This window comes from Macaca thibetana, chromosome 4, assembly GCF_024542745.1.
Source record: "Macaca thibetana thibetana isolate TM-01 chromosome 4, ASM2454274v1, whole genome shotgun sequence".
Classification (NCBI taxonomy): Eukaryota; Metazoa; Chordata; class Mammalia; order Primates; family Cercopithecidae; genus Macaca; species Macaca thibetana.
In genome coordinates, this window is record NC_065581.1 from 53,673,209 (window position 1) to 53,695,230 (window position 22,022).

The window sequence follows — 22,022 nt, forward strand, 5'->3', positions numbered from 1 at the left end:
GGCTGATCTGGCTGGCTAGGCGGGTGTCCCCTTCCTCCCTCACCGCTCCATGTGCGTCCCTCCCGAAGCTGCGCGCTCGGTCGAAGAGGACGACCATCCCCGCTAGAGGAGGACCGGTCTTCGGTCAAGGGTATACGAGTAGCTGCGCTCCCCTGCTAGAACCTCCAAACAAGCTCTCAAGGTCCATTTGTAGGAGAACGTAGGGTAGTCAAGCTTCCAAGACTCCAGACACATCCAAATGAGGCGCTGCATGTGGCAGTCTGCCTTTCTTTTGATCCATGACCCTTTTAAAAAATTAATTAATTAATTAATTATTTTTTTATTTTTATTTTTTTTTGAGACGGAGTCTCTCATCTGAGACTTTTTTTTATGCTCGGCTTCCCAGCCCAGCCCACGCAGGGGCGTAGCGGCCGCCCAGTCAGGCCCATCTGGGCCCACCTTCCACCAATGCATTCAGACTCCTCAGAAGGGGTTTTAAAAAAATACGCACACTCCAAGAAGGACCCCAGCTCCAGGCAACAGGCCCACCTCTAGGCTGTAATCTTGGCTCACTGAAACCTCTACCTCTCGGATTCAAGCGATTCTCCTGACTCAGCCTCCCAAGTAGCTGGGATTACAGGTGCGCGCTACCATTCCCGGCTAATTTTTGTTTTTTTAGTAAAGACGGGGTTTCGCCATGTTGACCAGGGTGGTCTTGAACTCCTGACATCAGGTGATTCCCCTGCCTCGTCCTCCCAAAGTGCTGGGATTACAGGCGTGAGCCACCGCGCCCGGCCCTTGGATGCGTTTTAAACAGCAAGTACGCAATGCTTTCCTGACAGGAATGTTAAGTCCGTCAGGAAATCCACATATGGGTGTTAAGTAGGCTAAGTACCACATACAGATTAAAATCGAAAGAGCCGTCAACCCTTATTTAATTTAAGCAGTAGACCCTAACTTCTTTCTTTCTTCATCTCAGTGGGACATCTTGAGATTTTTCTTCATTTTGTACATTTTAGAGTCACGTGCTCTATAGTCATGGCCTCAAGTCAGCACCTGCTTGGAAGGGGGGTCTTTGGGGTTGGGGGTGGTGCTAAAAAAAAAAACTAATTTGGCTGGCAAGTTAGTTAAAACGTTGAAAATATTTTAAAACTATCAGGGCTATATTATGGAACAATTGCGAAATTCACATGGATTTCAAAGTTTGAAATACATGCCTTCGAAAATACATCTTGTTTTTAGAGGCAGCTTCTGCTATTTCTCAGGCTATAGATGCTATTTTCTTCACCCACAGGGGTGCTCGAGAGTACCTTGCTTGACAAGCCTGGGTGCTGAACAATTGCAGCCGCTAGCTAACATGATCAGATTTTATTTCCAGTAGGTTTCCCTGGCCAAAGTGAGGCGAATGAATTGGGGTAGTAGGGGTAGAGAAAGAAACCTGTTGTGTCTGTGTAAATTAAAGTAGCACCATGCGTTTGAAGAAAATGGGTAAGAAAAGGTGAAATAGTAAAGAGGTAGGTGGTAAAGGATTTACTAATCAGGTCAAAGGGAAGGGAGGAGGAAGAAAAGTCTAGAATGATGCCCTGTCCAACACACACACACACACACACACACACACACACACACACACACACACACACACACACTTCTTGTCTGTTTGTTCTGCACTTGTATCCTGGAACTTAAAGTAAAATTAAAAAAAAAAAAAAGTCAACTCCATCTTAAGATGTCTATAGCTGAGGAAATAGCTTAATGATACCTGGAAGGACAAATTCCTATGACAGTAGAATGTCCAGATGTTCCAATATTGCATAATGCTAAATGCCTTTAAGGTAATTATAGTCATGCTTTCACGTACTTACGCATGGAAATGCCAAGGATACCTTTCTTTAAATTAACAAAGTACTAATTTTTTTCATTCTGTTAGCCTACTTGCACGTAGACATTGCTTAGCTTACCTTTTACATAGATAAGACCCCTATCGAATAAAAAACAAAGAGGAGGCATTCCTCCTCTTGCTTTCTGAGGACGCTCTACTCTGTAACTGAGTAGCTTTCAATAAACTGTTGCTTCTCATGGCACTCTGTGACTCGCCTTACATTCCTTCCTGTGCGAGATCCAAGAACCCTCTTTTAGGATCTGGATCAGGACACCTTTTTCTGGCAACACTCAGCCTTGTTCACCTGAAAGTGTGACTAAGGTAGCAGCATGACTCTGTTATTACACAGGCTTGGGGAGAAATGAAAAATCCTGTTATAATAGTTCTGCATTCTATGACAGATACCCCAAAGGCATTTTATTCCTTTGAAGCCCCTGACATCGTCAACCTGCTTATTCTTGAAGACCCTTAGAGTTGCCCTCATCCTGAGACAGTCTTACTCATTTTATCTATCTATTCTACCTACCTATCCACCTACCTACCTGATACATTTTCAGAGGCCCTGAGAAATCTTCTTAGTCTCAACCCTTCACTCATCTGCTCAGTAGTAGGTAAAACTCCTTGCACAAAAGTCAAGAGCTTCAAATCTCAGTTTAAGAGCTTTGTATACTCCCAGAAGAGGGAAACATTTGACTTAAATTCAGCCTTAGCTATAAGTGATTGGTGTAAGACCCTATTCTAACAAGTGGGTTTTCTTATCAGGAAAGATGGTTGAGAGCTTGAAATGGCTTCTTCAGGGTTTCTGAAGGGGCAGCCATGGGCCCAGCGTGATGCCAAAAAGACAAATGCCCATGATTACACAGTAAAGTCACTGTGTTCTGATGGCAAGAGGCACAGTTAGGGATTCACCAATGCAAGTTTGATTGGTAGATCATGTTCCTAGAAAATCCTGTCAAGGAGTCAAAGAATGTTTAGAAAATGAATTTCTTGTGACATTCTTTCTGTAGTTCACGAAGTTATGAACTTCTTTTAAAGGTTTATATTGTATATGAGAATGTGCTGTGAAAAGCTAAAAGACATACAAGGCAGGTTAAAATGATGAAATCAGGAACAAGAAACTGTTTCCACCTGCTTTTGCTTTTTTTGTTGTTGTTGTTTGTTTTTGTTTTTGAGACACAGCCTTGCTCTGTTGCCCAGGCTGGGGTGCAGGGGGGTGATCTGGGCTCACTGTAACCTGTCTCCCAGGCTTAAGCGATTCCCCTTCCTCAGCCCCTCAAGTAACTGGGACCACAGGTGCACACCACCACACCGGCTAAATTTTGTAATTTTGGTAGAGATTTTTGGTAGAGGGTCTTGCCATGTTGCCCAGGCTGGTCTCCAACTCCTAGGTTCCAGGGATCCTCCTGCCTCCGCCTCCCAAAGTGCTGGGATTAGAGGTATGAGCCACCACTTCCAGACGCCTAACTTTCTAAAAGCTGAATTTTAAAAAAACCTCCACATTGCAGGATAACTCTTCATTCTGCTACTCAAAGTGTATGCATCTAATTTCATAGCAGTAACACGATACTAAGCATTCAGGAGAAGTTATAAAACATCAAAGTTCCAAATGAACTAACAAAGGACAAAAATTAGAAAACACGAATGGAAGAACATGAAAACAAAAACAGAACACTCAAATCAATTTTTCTTAAACTTCAACTTTATTTGGAGCAGGAAATTTTTCCTTACATAAAGTTGACATTTTTAAACACCTTAGGACAAACTATTTAAAAAGCAACATTTTTATTTCAGAAGGGTCTTGCTTAAGTGGTTACTCTGAATTCTTCTCATTATTATGAATATTTGCTTTATAAATAAATATATTGTCAGTTACTCCATTGTAATCAAATCAGGTGACTAATTGCTATCTGTACTGAGTTATCTGAAATCAGAAGACTTGATGCAGGTCATTTAAAATTCACATTAGCACAGTGTCTATAAGAAATTGATAATACAGATTAATGTGATATTTACCTCCAGTTTGTCTTCCTAATGGTTTCCATGAGAAGATCCTCACAATAAATTATATAACAGTACAGTACATTTGGTTGGAAATTGTAAAAATAATTCTAAAAATTAGCTACATATATTATGTTGCTACAGTATGGTTTAAATGATATAAAATAATTAGTATGTCAAACATCTTCTTATAAACATATTGCTTTTGGTCATACACTGAACTGAAATGTACAACATAAATTCCTTTTTTTCATCTGCTGAATGGCACAAAACAATGGCTTGATGGTAGGGAAATGCTACTTCATGAGAAAGCATGGTGCCCATCAACTCCAACAGTACCTGTATGTGCACTTAAAAATAAAATAATTCTTATTTTGTGTTGTCTTGATTGCATACAATTTTTGATAACTCCAGAAGATGACATAGTGTTACCATATTAGATGTATATAGTCCTTTAGGCAAGAGATAAATTTAAAAAATTATTTGAAAATCAAGTTTCTTCCAACATAAATTTTATCATACATGAGCTGGGTGAGGGCTTGGTAATTAATGGAATTTTACTGTAAAATGAACAATCATGTTAAGAGTAGTTTTTATGCAAATGCAGTTTTCCCTGCTCTGCTGGCTCTACCTGGGGGACCTCGATACCCCCACAGCGCACCTTTGTCACTGAACTTCTGTCTCATTTCAGCACGAAATGAGAACCAACCCTGTATCATTTCCTGACGTCCCAGTAAGCTTTCTGACTGTAAATGAGGTATAGTCCTGATAGGTACAGTTACAGGTGTATCATTTCTGTTGGTGTCTTACATTACATTTTATAATTCTACAGTAACAAAAAATAGAGGTCACAAGTAGCATTTTGTTTTCATATAACAAGAAATGGCTGCACAGATTCTCAGTCAGAACAAAAACAGAGAGACAAAAGAAATGGTTACTATTCCCTTCTATAGCGCATAGGTTTTTTACACAATTGGTCCTTTACCCATTTCAGAGAGGGGGAGGAAGAGTACTTCACAGCATTTGCTAGTTAGAATTTGTTTTCTCCGTCTTTTAGTTTTTCTCAACTGCACATCAGCTACTTGATTTTTTTATAAATATGTTTGGCTTCCCCAGGGAAGTTGTTTGCTGGTAAACAAACGAAAGTGTAAAAGGAAGAAAGCAAAGTATTTTCTGAAGTTGGGCCCTATAAAGTATTAGAAGAAAAACAATTTTATAATGTGTAATAATCAGGTAACTAGGTTTTTCAATAAAAAAATGTAATGACCTTATATAAGCTAGATTACCGAGACTATGGTATTAAACAATCCATTTGCTCCTCTAAGGAATATTTACAATTTAAAACCTGCTTTCCAGCAAGCTGGGCAAGGTTTCACATTAATTTACTTTTCATATATAATACAGAAAATGAAAATAAATATTAACCTTATAGTAAAGGACTCATCTCTGAAAACACATTTTCTGATGCTTTAGATAATGAGTTGAGAATATAATACAGAAATGAATTCAGCTTCAAGTTGTGCTTGCATATATATTTTCTGAAGCTTTGCTGCCAGCTTGTCAACAGGAAAAGACCACCTATCACATCCACATCCATTATGTGCTTTTCTCATGCCCCTAGGGACCATGGTGCTTGGTCAAGTATATTTTTGAGTCAGATTCTCCAAAGCGTAAATTACTCTCTGATTTTAGGTTAAGGCTCTTTGGAAGCCATGGTAATTTGTTCAGAATGAATGCAACATATTATTAATATACCAAAGCAATAATTTACCAAGTCATTAGGTTGAACCATATGAAAGTGTCTAGATTCATTTCACCTATCATTTTAACCTATAAAAATGATCACTTGGCTGGATGCGGTGGCTCATGCCTGTAATCCCAGCACTTTGGGAGGTGGAGTAGGGTGGATCACGAGGTCAGGAGATCGAGGCCATCCTGGCTAACATGGTGAAACACCATCTCTAATAAAAATACAAAAATTAGCTGGGCGTGGTGGCGGGCACCTATAGTCCCAGTTACTTGGGAGTCTAAGGCAGGAGAATCGCTTGAACCTGGGAGGTGGAGGTTGCAGAGAGCCAAGATCACGCCACTGCACTCCAGCCTGGGCGACAGAGTGAGACTCCGTCTCAAAAACCAAAAAAAAAAAGATTACTTACATATGGTTCAACTTGTCATTATCCTGGAACCAAGAAAGTAGTTTGAGCCCTAGGAGAATATGAGTCAATACACTGTTCAGACTGCATTGCGTTCACTGATGGTGACCTTCCCTCTTGCCTTTAAGGCAACCATAAGTGAGGCAAATGTACATATAGAGGTGGATGAGACTGGACCTTTTGTCTTTTTCTGTCTCCAAACTGGCTTTGTCATTTTCAAAATTGCTGTAAACATTCCTCTCAATGGAACAGCCTCTGCCCAACAAATAGAGTTCTCATTCTTGAAAGAAACTACACCAGGGTTAGGAGATCAAATGTGGCACGTGACTGTGACTTCGTAGATGAGTGGAACCTCTGCCATAACTCTTTCTGCTCCCCAAATTGTCCTGAGAATTTGGCTAGGACAGAAGATTAGTCATTGACTGCTCCTAGCCAGATCTGGAGAACTGAGCTAGGTGCAAAATTCCATCTCAGTTACTATAATCAAAAACTTTCTGCTGCTTTGATACTTAGTTTTTTGGCCATGCATCTTGCCAGGAATGTAAGTTTGATTGACTGTGTTAAGCTTCATGTTGAGAGCCTTTTGAAACAAAAAGCTCTCCTTTTATTGGTACACATACAACTTGATTTCAAAAGTGGAATAAATTAGAATACAATGGCATAGAATGATTAAGCTTGGTTTCATGTGATATCTGCAACCACATTAAAGGGTGTTGAAATGGTTTTTTAAAACGTATTTACTTAGAGTTCTTTCATCTGGGGAACAAAAGTAAAACAAAGTGAATTATATAATAGTCCTTTCAGAACAGCAGAGTGGTATCCAAAAATCAAACCAATGACCTGTTAAGAAAAGCACAGGATCACTTTTCTAACAACAGTCCAAGAAGGCCTGAAGTACCTAGTGAGCCACACTTAAAATTTAACCACTTCATAAATATCTGCACACACTGAGTAAATAACCCTCTATCACATAGCCTTAAATTGCACCCCTGTTGCAATACTGCATTAATATTATTACATTTTTCAAAGTCTGTAGAAAATATTATCTGGAACCCCAAAGGAAAATCAATTAATCTTTAAAAAGTTCATTACAAAGTTGACTGTATAAAATGCTAAAACATAATCCATATATACAAAATGCTGTTGTTTAAGAAAATAACGGGACCCAGTTTTAGAATAAAATAATTTTATACAAAAAAGCGTACTGCATTCAAATCAATATTTTAAAAAAAAACTTTAAAAAAGAATATTGACATGTCTTAGTTCAGAAGAATAACTATAAAGTGTTGATTTGCTTTTCTGCCCTCTGTACATCTTGCAGGAAGAACACCAGTCAGCTGAGGGAAAGTGTCCTGCTTCTCCCTATGTAGAGATTCATCACCAAGGCAGATAGTCATCGCCGAGACGCGTACTTGGAAGCCCAGTCTGTCCGGCCGTGCACTGGCTGGGCGGCTGGAGGCCGTGGTATCAACCCAGGAGTGCTTCTAGGCTGGGTGTGGAAGAATGGTCGCCCAGGATGAGGTCTCAGGGCCTTCAGGGAGGAATAACCTGCAATGAAAGAAAAAGGCCGGCATGACTGATACGGGGCCAATGCAAGTAAAGTGCAAATAAATGCATTTTGGTGACAAAAACATGAGAAAATAAGGAGTTCATTCAAGAGGAGCATCTTGTCTCCTACTTACAATCTTCTCTACTGCAGTTAAAGACAACGTTTTAAAGTTGTCAGGCTAAAAATAATGGCATCATTCTTGACCCCTCTTTTTTTCATATCCCACATATAATTTGTCAGGATATCCTATTAGTTCTACCTTCCAAATATTTACAGAACCTGGTAACTTTTTACCAACTGAACTATTGCCACGCTGGCCCAAGCTAGCATCATTTCTTACCTGGATAATTTCAACATCCTCCTAATTGGATTCCCTGTTTTCTACCTTGCCCTTGCTTCAGTCTCATGACAACAGCAGCTTGAGGGAGCCTGTGGAGATGGCTGTCAGATCACCTCACTTATGGACTCAAAGCACTCCAGGGACTCCACTTCACTCAGAATCCATGACAATGTGCTTACAGGCATCATATCGCTCCTGACCTCATCTTGCTACTCCCCTTCTCACTCCCGTCACTCCTGCACTCTGGCCTCCTTGATGCTCCTTGAATTTGCCAGGCCAGTTCTGCCTCAAAGCTCAAGCACAGAAGAATCTCCTGTCTGGAAAAAAGCCTCACTCATAACGCACGCTTGCTCAATCACCTCCTCCAGGTCTTTACTCAACAACTCCTTTGCAGTGAGCTCTTCTTTAGCTAAAATTGCAACCTGTACCCCACACTCCAGCCCCCACAATCTCTACCTCCTGTCTGCTGTATTTTTCTCCTTAGCACTAAGTCAGTAAGCATCTGACTTACTATATGTTATATAGCACTTATTTCGCTTACTTATTGTCTGTAGAGTGCAAGTTTCATTTATTGGTGGATCCCAGGCCTAAAACATGCCTGGCACAAAGCAGTTGTTGAGTAGCCATTTGTTGAGTCAATTCATGAATAATTTAAAATACAACTCACCAGGGGAAGGGTCTGGAATAGGTGCCAGGTGTACCCTCTGCATAGCAGAACCTATTTCTTTTTTCAGAAAGGAAGGGACATAGTTTCCAGTCAGTCCACTAGAACTTGTAGAGCTGGAACCAACTGATTTGAAAAAGCAAAAAGCTCTTTACTACAAAGACATGTACCCAGGACACCAACAAGGTTAAATAACAGTACTGCAGAGCAATAACAAACTAAGTTTTTACTTTTAGGGAAAAGAGCAAATCATGATGAAAATGAGTTCAGAGCCAAGCATCCCACCATACCACCCTGTCAGAAAGACTGCAAGAGTCAAAGACAGTGCTGCTCTCGTGGGGGCAACCAAATAGAGGGTGGGTTGGTTGTGAAATTTTTTTAAAAAAGGGAAAGGTGACATTTGTTCTTTATTTTCTTTTGTAAAAGTAGATTTAGACTGTTCTAAAATTTGCCTTTTTCACTCCATAATATAGAATAGTTGTCCTTCCATGTCAGTACATATAAATAACAGTACATATAAATAACACAGGTTATATTCAATTATTTAGCTGTGACAAGTAATTACACACTAAATATTCTTATCCACATCAGAAAAATTAACCATTTTTTAAAAATATTAAATACCTTCACTTTTTATGTCATTTCCACATGAGAGTGCTTTAAGGGCAGGGACTGTATGCTACTCCTCTTTGCATTCTGGGGAGGATAACAGAATGCCTTGCATATATCAGATAATCAATTAAGATTGGATAGGTGAATGAATATAATTCTTATTATTTAGGCTTAAAGGTACACATGGAATAATGAAGACTGCTATTATTGCTCATTATAGAAACGGAAGTTCTAACCATTAAGAAGTCAGTAAGTGGTAGAGTTGCTCTGTTTCCACAACACAGAGCCTTTTCAGCAATTGCTTAAGGCAGAGTAGGAAACACAGTCTAGAATGCCTGTGTGAGGAGTTGTGTTGGTCAGCTGGGGTGTATTTTGCACTCTGGTGAATGAAGAAATATGAAGAAAAATGGGAAGAGAATTTGAACAGGTAAGTCACAAAAGAGAAAAAACTTATAGTCAATAAACACAAGAAAAGGTGATGAACCTCATTAGTAAACAGGATATGCAAGTTTAAACCACAATAGATACCATTTCACACTCATCAGATTAGCACAAATTTTAGTCTTGACAGTACCAAGTGTCATTAAGGATGTAGAGCAACTCCCATATCCCTCTGGAGAGCAGTTTGGCAATATCTGTGAAGCTGAAGATGAGCACACCCTTTAACCTAAAATGTTGACTCTGGCCGGGCATGGTGGCTCACACCTGTAATCCCAGCACAATAGGAGACCGAGGCGGGTAGATTACCTGAGGTCAGGAGTTCGAGACCAGCCTGGCCAACATGGTGAAACCTGTTTCTACTAAAAATACAAAAAAAAAAAAAAAATTAGCTGGGTGTGGTGGCACACACCTGTAATCCTAGCTACTCGGGAGGCTGAGGCAGGAGAATTGCTTGAACCAGGGAGGCAGAGGTTGCAGTGAGCCAAGATCGCGCCACTACACTCCAGCCTGGGCAACAGAGCAAGACTTCATCTTAAAATACATAAATACATAAAAATAAATAAAATAAAATAAAATAAAATAAAATGTTGACTCCTAGTTCTCGTACCCAGAGGAATCCTCACACATGTGCATAACAATAGGGGTACAATAATCATTTCAGCACTCTTTCTAATAGCAAAAATTGCAATCAACTTATGTATTTATCAAGAAGAGAAGGCATACATAAATTATGGTCTATATAATGTTATGGTGTTGTATAGATGTATATTGTATATGTTATATAATATATGATATATATCTCTATAATTGCTACACATATATCTATTTAAATACATGTAGCAGTAATCCAAGATTATGTTCAAATAAATTTTAAAACCTGCAAAACCACACTATGAAGTTTATACAAACCTAAATAAACAGCCGATCAGGCTGGCATGTGGGGAGGTAAGGGGAAACAGGGAGGCGGGAAAGGCACAGACACTGGGCTTCATGTGTATTTGCCAGGTTTAACTTTTTTTTTTTTTTTTTTAAGACAGAATCTCCTCAGGTTGGAGTGCAGTGGCACGATCTTGGCTCACTGCAACCTCCGCCTCCCAGGTTCAAGTGATCTCCTGCCTCAGCCTCCTCAGTAGCTGGGTTTACAGGCCTGCTGCCACCACGCCTGTAGAGACAGGGTTTTACCATGTTGGCCAGCTGGTCTCAAACTCCTGACCTCAAGTGATATGCCTGCCTCAGCCTCAGCCGGGCAAAGTGCTGGGATTACAGGCATGAGCCACCACACCTGGCCAAAGTTTGACTTCTTAAGCTGGGTGGTGGCTACACAGGTGTTGCTATATTATCTCCTTCTTTTTTGTATTCCTTAAAGTAGACAAACACCTAATGGATGAGGGCAGTGCACTTGGAAGTGCAGAGGGGAAGCAGCACATAGCAGGGGCTGCCTGTGTGAGGGAAAAATGATGCAGGAAATGCCTCTACTGTGAACAGGGTTGGTCAGCCTTGGGACTCAGGAAATTCATTCATCCATTTAACAAAAAAAGTGGGGAGGGTCTTCCAAACTGTCCACCTTCCAACTAGAAAGGATCTTGATACTCTGGGCCTGCGGCTGGGTCATCAGAAGGAGGGGACAGGCTGGAACAAGGCAGACACAGCCAAGGGTGACTTCCACCTCAGGAAGAGGGTGTCTGCTGCAGCCAGGGCCTTAGCTGTCAGGCCTAGTAGGAGTCTGTAAAGGTATTTTTGTTTTTCCCTTGAGCCAGCAAAGACTATGCTCTACTCTCCAGCTACCCTTGAAGGCAGACTCCCATGGGAGCTGGCTGAGTCCCGAGGGACCGCTGCCAAGAAAGAGAGGAGGGTAGGGCTGGAAAAGAGGACTGAGCTTTCAGACCACAAAGGCCCCTGTGCTTCCAAAGCTCGTCCCATGGCTCCTTTTGCCCACCTTGCTGCATCCAGGGAATTTGCTTTTTGCCATTTAGGGGTTAATGATCATTACTCACCTGAATTTACTTTGCTGATTACTGACACTGTCCCTGAAGATTTTCCAGACAAGCCAGAACTAGACCATGGATTAGGTGGAATAAAGTCCTTGCCTGGATTCGAGAGTATGCCGTTTCTTATATTGATGCCTAATAGAGAAGAAATGATTTTAAAATGCAAAACACACAATGAATCTTACACCAGACTACAAAGATAAAATTAATGCAGAACTCAATTTGTCAAAAACTTCTGTATGATGCAATAATCAAAGCAAAAACTGACTGTGATGATGTCATCTGACAGATGTCCGAGGAAAGATATCTCACTGGTGGGTGGCCCAAGAGAGGCCTCTTATGCTTCTACCAATGGATCTGTCCCACGTCTTGACCCTCTGGTGCCATCCTGGGCTTCACTGCTACTGGACATGCTGTTCTTCCCCTTCACAGACCACTTCCTTTCAGTCACCTTTTCAGTTTCTTCTCCATCCCCCAACCCCAGCCTCCAACTCTGCAGCCCTCTGCTCTCCTCTTTCTGTCTTGTCCCCAGGGTTCCATCTTCTCACCCGACCTGGACCATTACTGCCATCGTATGCTGATGACTCTGATATGTACAAGGAACCCTCACCAACTGTTGTCTCTCACACTCAAGGCCTCCCAAAACAGGGTTGCCTTGACCCTGACCTCAAGACAAAAGCCACTTTTCATCCAGATCACTCCCATTCCCACAGGCACTGCGGCTTTTTTCCAGAACTGAAAGTTTAAATTCCCCCTTTATCCTTCTTCTTCTTCCCCTACAACCAAAAAGAAATAAAATAGCTCTCTGATTCACTCCCTGCTCCTTTTTGCCTGTGGTCACTGTAATTCAAGGCTTGGCCCCTCATACTGGATCACTCTATACCTGTCATCTGGATCTCTCTTCTTCCAGCTCACCCTGGGGCCTGTCAGGCCAGTCTTCTAAGAACAAAATGTCAATCCTGATGAAGTCTAGCAATCTTTAGAAGCCACATTCCCAATCAGAGGGTAGGAATTTCATGCATCAAGAGGGCCTGCCATTCTCACCCCATTCCTCCCTTCTGACTGCACCCCAGCCTGTGCCACCACCCCCTCTCACCTGGACGACAGCTCCAGCTTGCTGGCCCCTCCCCTATTCAGCATACAGGTGTTGATACAACCACATCACTCCTTCAGTTAAAACCCTTCAAGGACTTCTCATCGCTCATGAAGCAAAATCCAAATTTCTTACAAGGCCCTAAAAGATGCCTCATACTACACACTACGTCACCTCCTTTCTCACTACACTCTGGCCACACTGGCCTCTGCCGTTCCTCTCACAGGACAAGCCCTCTCCTGCCTCCAGACCTTTGCACTCACTGTTTACTCTCTCCCTGGTGTGCTCTGCCCTCAGCTCTCTGCACATTTGGTTCCTTCTCATTCTTTGGGGGCCCAGCCAAGTTGCTTATTGAGACCATTCTTTAACAATCTGTGATTACTGTGTGTCTATTTGTTAAAGTCTCTCTCCCACCACTAGCATATAAGCTGTGTGAGGGTGAGGATATTGTCTGCAAAGCTGCTGTATAAAGCCACTGTGTAGACTACAGAGTGAAGGAATTCCCCAGAGTTGCGTGACCCAGTGGCCCTGCCTGGCTGTTTTGTTTACAATAATATTCGCAGTGCTTGGCACGCAGTAGATGCTTAATACATATGTACTGAATGAATGATTCACTAATGTTGTAAGTTTGGAATATAGAAAATCAGAAGAGAGGCTTGGGTACCCAACCAAACAATAGCATTGACATTTAACCCCTGTAGTACTGCCAGGATGGTGTGACTAAGCTCCCACCCTGGTTTCCCTAGTGGCCATTTCCCCTAAACCTGGTCTGGTAGAGGAGCCTCAGACATGCTGCCCAGCTTTTGCCAGTTCCTCCCTCCCTGGAGGCTGGACCCAGTTTCCTATACCATATTTCTTATCTTGGGTGACTATAAAAGATAAAAATGTGAGGCCTGGGCCCAGGCACGGTGGCTAATGCCTGTAATTCCAGCACTTTGGGAGGCGGAGGCGGGTGGATCACTTGAGGTCAGGAGTTCAAGACCAGCCTGGCCAACATGGTGAAACCCTGTCTCTACTAAAAAATATAAAAATTAGCCGGGCATGGTGGCGGGCAGCTGTAGTCCCACCTACTCAGGAGGCTGAGTCAGGAGAATTGCTTGAACCCAGGAGGCAGAGGCTACAGTGAGCCGAGATGGCGCCATTGCATTCCAGCCTGGGCAACAGAGAGACTCCATCTCAAAAAAAAAAAAATAAAAATAAATAAATAAATATATAAAAGTGAGGCTTGGGCTTCAGCAAATATTTCTATGATGTTCCCCTCAGTTCTGAAGGGAAGCCCCCTAGTATCTGCCTTCTAAAACAGAACCTTCGTGAATGTGTGATTGCAAGGACAGGGTTTCTTATTAATAATCAAAGTAAAGCCAAGTCATTTATATTACCAGGCAAGTATCGAGAGTGCTTCAAATAGTGTTGCTTTGCTGCAGATCTCAGGGTGGGCGTGTCTCGCCGCTGATATGACATCTGGGTGGGGGCGCTGTTTCCTGTGCCTACAGGCTCAGAGGGCTTCAGGTCCAAAACACTCTCAAACCTGAATGAAGACAGCATGGCTTGGGTCAGCATGAGAGACAGTGTGTATCCTCAGATACATACCGATAATCTCACAAATCCCAGAATCAGTCTGTTTACAAATGTGAGCAGCACACTTGCCTGCAGAGAGTGTCATCACTCTGTCTTTTCTTGTTTTTCAGGTCAATCCTGCTGAGGGATGGACTGAAATCCAAGTCATCCAAGTCAGCCCAATCATCTGAATCCTTTGTTGACCTGGAAATAAGACCCCACCTTCTCCTACTCTTTGGCTTTATCTCACCATTTTTGTGCTCCAGGCCAGCTGTGATTTTCTGTGTAAACAAATTGGGTTGGGGGGAAGCAATATATGGCATTAACAGAACTCATTCATGAGTAATATCCATTCTGAACTTCCTCTGCTACACAAAGGAGGCTCCTGGGGCATAACATGACTTATCTGAAGGGGCAACTGTGGAAAACACATTCCCAGTCTTTCTGTCTCACTCATCCTTCACGGATCACATCGGCTGCCATCCATGGAGAATGTTAAAGTTGTATAAAATAAGGATAAAAAAAATTTTAAGATACTTCTCACACACCAGGAAGATGGCTAAATTCATACTCAGTCTCATCCTAGATGAGTTAATACGATCTCCACTATTATAAATATGGATGTAAGAAATTAAGGTTAAGATGTCAGTTAGCTTGTCCTTCTATAGAAATCAATGCAAACAATGTTTTTTTTTTGCCTTCTCATTAGATATGGTTACTATCTCTTAGCTATAAAGAATTAGCTACAACAGGACATTTCCATACACACACCACTTCTAAACTGTGCGCTGCAATAAAATGAGCAGGCCAGAGATACCACCCTTGCAGCTTCTGGCAGTGTCTCACATCGCAGTGGTTGGGAGCCAGCACTCAGCAAATACTAACTGACACAGAAAGTGCCACTTTTTCATAAAGGATAGACAGTTGGCCTCTTCAGACAGCACTGCAAAGTTAATGAAAAATAGAACCCCCTGGCAAGTTATTATTTTATTAAATCTAACACTCATTGTTTTCTTTTGAAAACCAGCCCAAGAGGAGCAGAAAGATCTGGGCTCAGTTAATAGCCCAGCATTAACAGTATCGATCAACAGCAATAATGTGGATAACAATCTAAAAATATTAATACGGCACTTTATGCTTTTCAAATCATCTTAAAAACATCATGACCTTTGATCCTTATGAACAACCCTGTCTGGTAGGTAAGACATGTACTATAATCTTCCTTTTACAAATGAGGAAACTGAGTCCATAGGGATTAATAACAATTACTAACCTTTACAGAGTTGTAACTAGGTGCCAGGTATTATTCTACATTCTTTTCAAGTATTAACTCATTAGTCCTCAAAGCAATTGTATCAGGTAAGTACTATTATTATCCTTATTTTACAGATGAGGAAAATCAGGAGCAGAGCAGCCAGATCACTTGCACAAGTATCAAGCTACTAAACAGCAGAGGTGAGATTTGAACCCCTGGCAGTCTGGCTGCAGAAGCCAGCTCTCAACAACTACCCTACACTGCCCCCATTAGTGACAACGTTATTAACAGGCACAGCCAGAACTTGAATTTAGATCTTTCACTCCAAAGCCAAGTGTCTTTTCACAATTCCATGCTGTTGCAAACATAAATCTACCATGATTGCACTCTGTATAACGAAAAGAAAATATTTCACCCAATAATGGGGTCAGAAGAGGAATAAACAGACACGAAGCTCACTGGTGAATCTGGGCTGCTCACCGACTGGGGATTCTTGTTGTGAAGGGATGGGAAAAGCAACGGGCTTGGCTTGTCCTCCTGGAGATGGCTTGGGTGATCTGTCCTGGAGACCTCTGCTTTGTAGGGGTACGTGAGATGCAGAGGGGGCTGGCTGGCTTGATGTTGTCGTGAAGAAATTCGTGTGTGTGGCTTGGTTGGCGGCTGGGCAGGAGGGACTGGCTTAATATGAGGAGGTGGGCCTGCCTTTTCCAGGATGCCTTTCTGTGGTTTTTCTGAATCCTGAAGGTTCTGTGTGGTGCTGCCTAGTGGGTGTCCAACTTGGAAGTAAGGATATCGAAGTGCCTGGAATGACAAAAAAGGCTTTAGGAGAAAAATCTAGCCAGGAAAGTTACCACTGTCTTGATTACTGGGCTATATTTCATTGTGACCAGTTTACTACTGTTTCTTAGCCCAACTAGAAAACAGCATCTTGAATTTTTAACACCTCTTGTGATTTTTCTTATCTAAGATACCATAAAATATATGTAATGATTGCAACACAAAGTTATTTATATATAGTAGTCAGTTACACTGCTGTTACCCTGGCTACTTCTAAAAAGCATTCTGGATCAACACAGATCCTGGTTTTGTAACTTATTTGCTATGTGTCTTAAATAGGGTATTTCATCCTTCCAAGCCTATTTCCTCATTCCACAGAAGAAGAAAAAAATAATATAAAACCAAAAGAGCCAAACATAATGATCCTGGAAGACTCTGAAGAATTGAGTACAAAATAAGCAGGCACATATGCTTTTATTCCAAAAGTGCCAGGAGTGTAACACATGATATAGTTAACCCTTCCCTATCAAGAACAAAACCATGTCAGTTGTTCTAGATAACTGAGTTTTCTGGATGGCCAAGAGATAACTTAAAGTTTAGAGGTTTACAATTCTTTCTGAAATATTCCCTGTATTCTCTTGTCTTTTTGAATGAAAGTTATTAAGCATAACATAATCTTTCTGAGTAGGCCTGGGACAGTTAAAAACATCTGTAATGATTATATGCAAGTGTAGATACAGAGGCAATTAATGGGAATAGCCTGGTAGAGGTCCCAGACTCTAGCATCTATTATAACTTGAGAGCCTTCTCTGTAGTCACAGACATTTTTGCAAGTCTTAACTGATTTGGGGGGTATTTTTAGCTTTTCACACTATTCTTAAAAGCATACATTCCTCTCTTGGTTCCTTGCTACAGAATCTTTTTCTTTTCATTTCTAATATGCATCCATTAAAAAACTGGTTTCATCGAAAAGCTTCTTCTCTGCCCTTCAGCCAGTTGTGAATTTCACCACCAGAAGTGCATTCCTGAGAGCTTTCCAACCCTTGAGCCATCCAAAGCCTTACGACACCAAACTGTAGTTCTTTTTTCCTTCAGCTTTCGGAAAAATTGCTTTTCTACACTCCTTAATTATTCCTCCAACTATCATCTCTCCAGCTATCACAAATTCTACCACCACATTGGCACTTTCTTCAAATACCCTCATCACTCTTCTTCTCCTGAATCATCTTCTCTGATTAGAATTGGTCGCTTATGTGATCCTCTGAGCAAAGTAACTGTCAGTGAGACAAGTTGAGAAGGAGCCAGATGTAACTACCACAAAAGGAGGCTTGCAAGAGGCCTGTGAGTGATAAGAGACCACAGCATTACTATACCTCTTTTGGGTATATTTCATTATTTAAGTCTAAGTGGCCCATGGGAAGATGGATTGGGAAAGCAGGAGCTATGAAATCAGTGGACCTGACTTCATACTTCAGGTCAGTTGGTTTAATTGTAGTTAGTTGCACTATTTGAACTAATTAGCAGATGAGTTATTACAGCAAATTGCTTAAACTTTCCAAGATTGAGTTTTCTCACTTACAGAATTGAAAACAATAATGCCTGTCTCATGCAGTCTTCATTGGATTAAAAGTCATATAAAATATACTCAAGCATTTGCACAGTGTAAAGTGCTATGAAATGCTAAGTGCAGTTACTATCCTAGCTCTGTCTCATCTGTCAATCTCTTTAGGTCATGAGTCAGTTGGACTTTACATAACAAGAAGTTGCCTTTCAACAACCAGTACTGGCTTATAAACCAACTACTATATAATTGAAACTCTTAGAGAATAGATATGAAAACATTCTCCAAAGACAGATAAATATATGTTTATTTCCATTTTCATATAAATGGTGATGTATCATGTGAATTATATGCCCATTTTCAAAGCAACTGTATTGTTTACATCGTAACTACTTTATACTCAGTAAGTTTCAAACTATTTTAAGTTCTCATACCTTGTATATTACACCATTAGTGGTATTCTGTACTATTTCTCACCCATAATACTAAATGCTAAATATTTCCTGTGTAATTTATAGAAATTATTCAGAGTTAGATATGAACTCCATAACAGAAGAAAATGGAAGAAAACCTGACTAGCCGTTGGTCGTTTCTTGGGATCCCACTGAAGCATGTCTCTCAGGAGCTGGATTGCTTCACTGCTAGCATTGGGAATCAAGGTCTTTAAGTTATTGGGTACACACTGTGGCCAACGGAAGTTCATTGCACTTGAAAGTTGATAGCCTTCAGGCCAGTCAGTCTGAAAGAAGGAAAAGATAGAAAATCTTGCTCAGCCAATTGTTGTGATATAAGTTTATATTCTGGCATGTGTGCCTCAAATGGAAAGGCAACCATGCCATTACCCACCCACATTCATTAACCACCCACATTCACTACCGTGGCACTGTGTGGAATGAGACATAGATTTGGATTAATAGAGAGACTATCAAGATCATGAAATTGGGGGAATAGTGGAAAAGACACTGGATTTGCCAACTTGTTTAATAATCTTTACATAAGATAGTCCATCTCTTAAGATTTTGGGATTGAAACAAATTAATATTTCCCCAACTGTGTTCCATGAGACAGAGGTTTTTGAAACTGCAAATGAGATATTCTTTTGGAGAAAACAAAATAAAACAAAATCCCGTTCCTGGATAAATAAATTTGTGAAACTCTACCTACGCTATCTTCAACTTGATAATTCAAATTACACATGTGAAGACCAGCAGCAAAGAAAGGTGTTTCACCCAGTCTCAAGCTTTCCACTTTTTCATGCATCATTTCTGTGGGACACTAAATGCTGGAGTGAATGATGGAAAATGCTAAAGAAATGGTCTTTAAGGTTCCTTCTAGTTCTAACACTCTACTATTTTATAACACACAGCCTAAGGTAATTGTTCCTCCACTCTTTTTTAAAGCCAAGTGGCAATACATATAGCTTTTATCATTCATTCACTTGACAGTTCTGGAATGCCTACTATATGCTTAGTGTTGTTGGAGATCCAAAAATGATCCAATATAAATCCTGTGCTTAAGAGTATTACTGTTCTTAAAAGAGAAAAGAGTATTTATTTAAAAACAAAGTAACAATGCAGAGTAAAAAGTGACAAAAGCTGCAAGAGAGGTACAGGTACAGACATGCAGAGGAGAAAGATTCCAGCATTGGACTCAGGAAATTTTCTTGAAGAGGTGGCATTAGTAATTCATTCAAATGATTAAAAAAATTTTTTGAGGATCTAGTTTGTACCAGCAATGGTGCAGGGACCTGGGAAAATAAACGTACAACAAATCTTTGTCCTGTGTCAGCTTACGGTCTAAGAAACAACTATGTACACAAATAATTATATTAATAACATACGACACAGATGAAGATGGGGAGGGGATTAGAGAAACAGTGAGGAGGGGGATTACTGATGGCCATGTGACAGATATCACTCAGGCAGAGGGTGTTATGTGCAGAGCACAGAAGCAGGGAAATTTCAGGGCATGCAGCTGTTAGGGGTACATTTGTCATTCTAGGCACTTCAACAAATAAGGCTGGACTTGAAGCCAAGAGTTCAAGACAAGCCTGGGCAACAGAGCAAGACCCTGTCTTTACCAAAAAAAAAAAAAAAAAAAAAAAAAAAAAAAAAAAAAACTAGCTGGGCACCATGGTTTGTGCCCGTAGTCCCAGCTACTTGGAAGGCTGAGACAGGAGGATCGCAGTTTTTTTTTTTTTTTTTTTTTTGTAAAGACAGGGTCTTGCTTTGTTGCCCAGGCTTGTCTTGAACTCTTGGCTTCAAGTCCAGCCTTATTTGTCATTCCAGGCACTTCGATATCCTTACTTCCAAGTTGGACACCCACTAGGCAGCACCACACAGAACCTTCAGGATTCAGAAAAACCACAGAAAGGCATACTAGAAAAGGCAGGCCCACCTCCTCATAGTAAGCCAATCCCTCCTGCCCAGCCGCCAACCAAGTCACATACACGAATGAATGAAGTCAGCGATAGGAATAGGAGTTACGAGGCTGGGCAATGGGGAGTCAACCAATACTTTTATGAGGGCAAGTCAGTACCAGAGCTGTTCTTAAGGAGGTTGAATCTGGCCACAGACTGGACAAGAAGCCAGAGTGAAAATACTTGAAGGCAGAAAGATGGGGAAGATGCCATTAGACACAGGTAGGTGACTGCGGTCCAGTCTGTGATGTCAGCAGTGGACTTGAAGGAACAAGAGCCACGTGAGATATGTAATGTGGCAATATTCAACAGGATTTACCCACCAGCCGCTTGGATGAAGGGAACGGGGAGTAGGAGAAAGATAGAAGGTAAAGCCGAAATTCAGCTTCAAGGTGGGGGCTTTGGGATTATGATCAGACCACAAATGAACATGGAGAATGAAAGAAGGAAGCTAGTAGGGTGGCAAACAAAAGGCAATGATGAGTTTGAGGTGATGGTGAGGGAGTCAGGAGAAAATCCCGTACAGAGTTATAAACATGTGAGTGGAGTAATAATGGAGGGAGGCAGGGGCTAAGGATTACATTCAGGAGACTTCTGAATAGGCATAAGAGTTGTAGCAATGAGAACTGAGAAGTTCTGCAAGGGAGGCGAGATGATATAGAGAGGAGGGCAGAAGGAGCCATGACAGATGTCATACTTAAGAACAGGAGGAAGAAGAGAAGTCGGCTGTGTCTGAGAATGTGGGCAGTGGAGAATGACTAAGGTCAAGAGAAAGAGTCTAGAATGGGCAGGTGCTCAATCGTGCCAGTGCTGAACAGGGCTGAGAGGAGAGAGCATGGCAGGCTGTTGGCTTTGGCCCACCGGCCTTTGTTCTGTATCATTACCTTTTTTGGTGTCCCCAGCACTTGGCAAATTTTGAATATCGTGTCAATTTCACTGGCTCCAGGAAAGAGCGGCCTGAGGGTGTAAACTTCTGCCATGATGCAGCCCACGGCCCAGACGTCAATGGGGGAGCTGTAGTTGGTAGACCTCAGGAGTACTTCTGGAGCCCTGTACCTGGAGGAACAAAGGTTAACTGCTAGCTATTGCTTCCACTGCTCAGACATTAAATTAAATAACAATCAGTTCTCAGTGAGGGGGTGTATATGTTCCTATTTTCTCTCTAGTTCATTGTGGTGTAATGGAATTGTGAGAACTTGGCAATTGCCGTGGGTTGCTGTTGACAAGTAGTGCCTCTCTAGTTCACAATATTTTCTATTGAGCATTTCTCTACGGGAGACTTCTCTATGGCATCTTTGAGAAACACTGAAAAAGTAAGAATTAGGAAAAAAGAGAGAAAAGAGAAAGAGGAAGGTAAAACTAAGAGAGAAAGGGAGAGGAAGGAAAAAACCTACAACTTGTGTGTAGGCTACTTGGTCACGGCAAACTGCTTAAATCAAATTCCCAGTGTCTCGAAGTTTTCACAATAGCAATTAGATGGTTCTCAGACAGGTCTTTGCAAAATATTTTACACAATTCTTTTGGGAAGTTGTCCTCAGGAAGGACTATATATAAAATTTGATTTACATTATAGAAAAGCATAATAGGTTTTCTTTTAACATGATTTAGAATACAAGATTTTTAACCTTATACACTACCAACACATCTATAAATATGTGTTTCAGACTGCACTGTTTCTTTTAGTGAAAAGTTAACGTTTGTGACTTTAACATTATCCTTAGCATAATGATATCTTTTTAAAGAAGTGCAATTAAATA

General features: G+C 41.1%; 2 protein-coding genes across 7 annotated transcripts in view; both read right to left on the reverse strand.

The window, feature by feature from the left end:
- The window catches only part of LOC126953691 (glutathione S-transferase A4), a 277,827-nt gene that overhangs the window by 16,563 nt on the left and 239,242 nt on the right, over nucleotides 1-22,022 (reverse strand). The window lies entirely within an intron of this gene.
- Nucleotides 3,536-22,022, reverse strand: part of CILK1 (ciliogenesis associated kinase 1) — a 60,602-nt gene continuing 42,115 nt past the window's right edge. For 4 of the 6 annotated variants that reach the window (XM_050789254.1, XM_050789256.1, XM_050789255.1 and 1 more), the window contains 8 exons: nucleotides 21,150-21,321; nucleotides 18,418-18,585; nucleotides 15,968-16,309; nucleotides 14,344-14,534; nucleotides 14,076-14,224; nucleotides 11,610-11,738; nucleotides 8,566-8,688; nucleotides 3,536-7,557 (listed from right to left, as the gene is read on the reverse strand). In XM_050789254.1, the coding sequence (XP_050645211.1) occupies nucleotides 7,403-7,557; nucleotides 8,566-8,688; nucleotides 11,610-11,738; nucleotides 14,076-14,224; nucleotides 14,344-14,534; nucleotides 15,968-16,309; nucleotides 18,418-18,585; nucleotides 21,150-21,321 (1,429 nt within the window). In that variant the 3' untranslated portion in view covers nucleotides 3,536-7,402. The remainder of the gene's footprint in view (nucleotides 7,558-8,565; nucleotides 8,689-11,609; nucleotides 11,739-14,075; nucleotides 14,225-14,343; nucleotides 14,535-15,967; nucleotides 16,310-18,417; nucleotides 18,586-21,149; nucleotides 21,322-22,022) is intronic. The other 2 variants (XM_050789259.1, XM_050789258.1) reach the window with 1 other exon arrangement.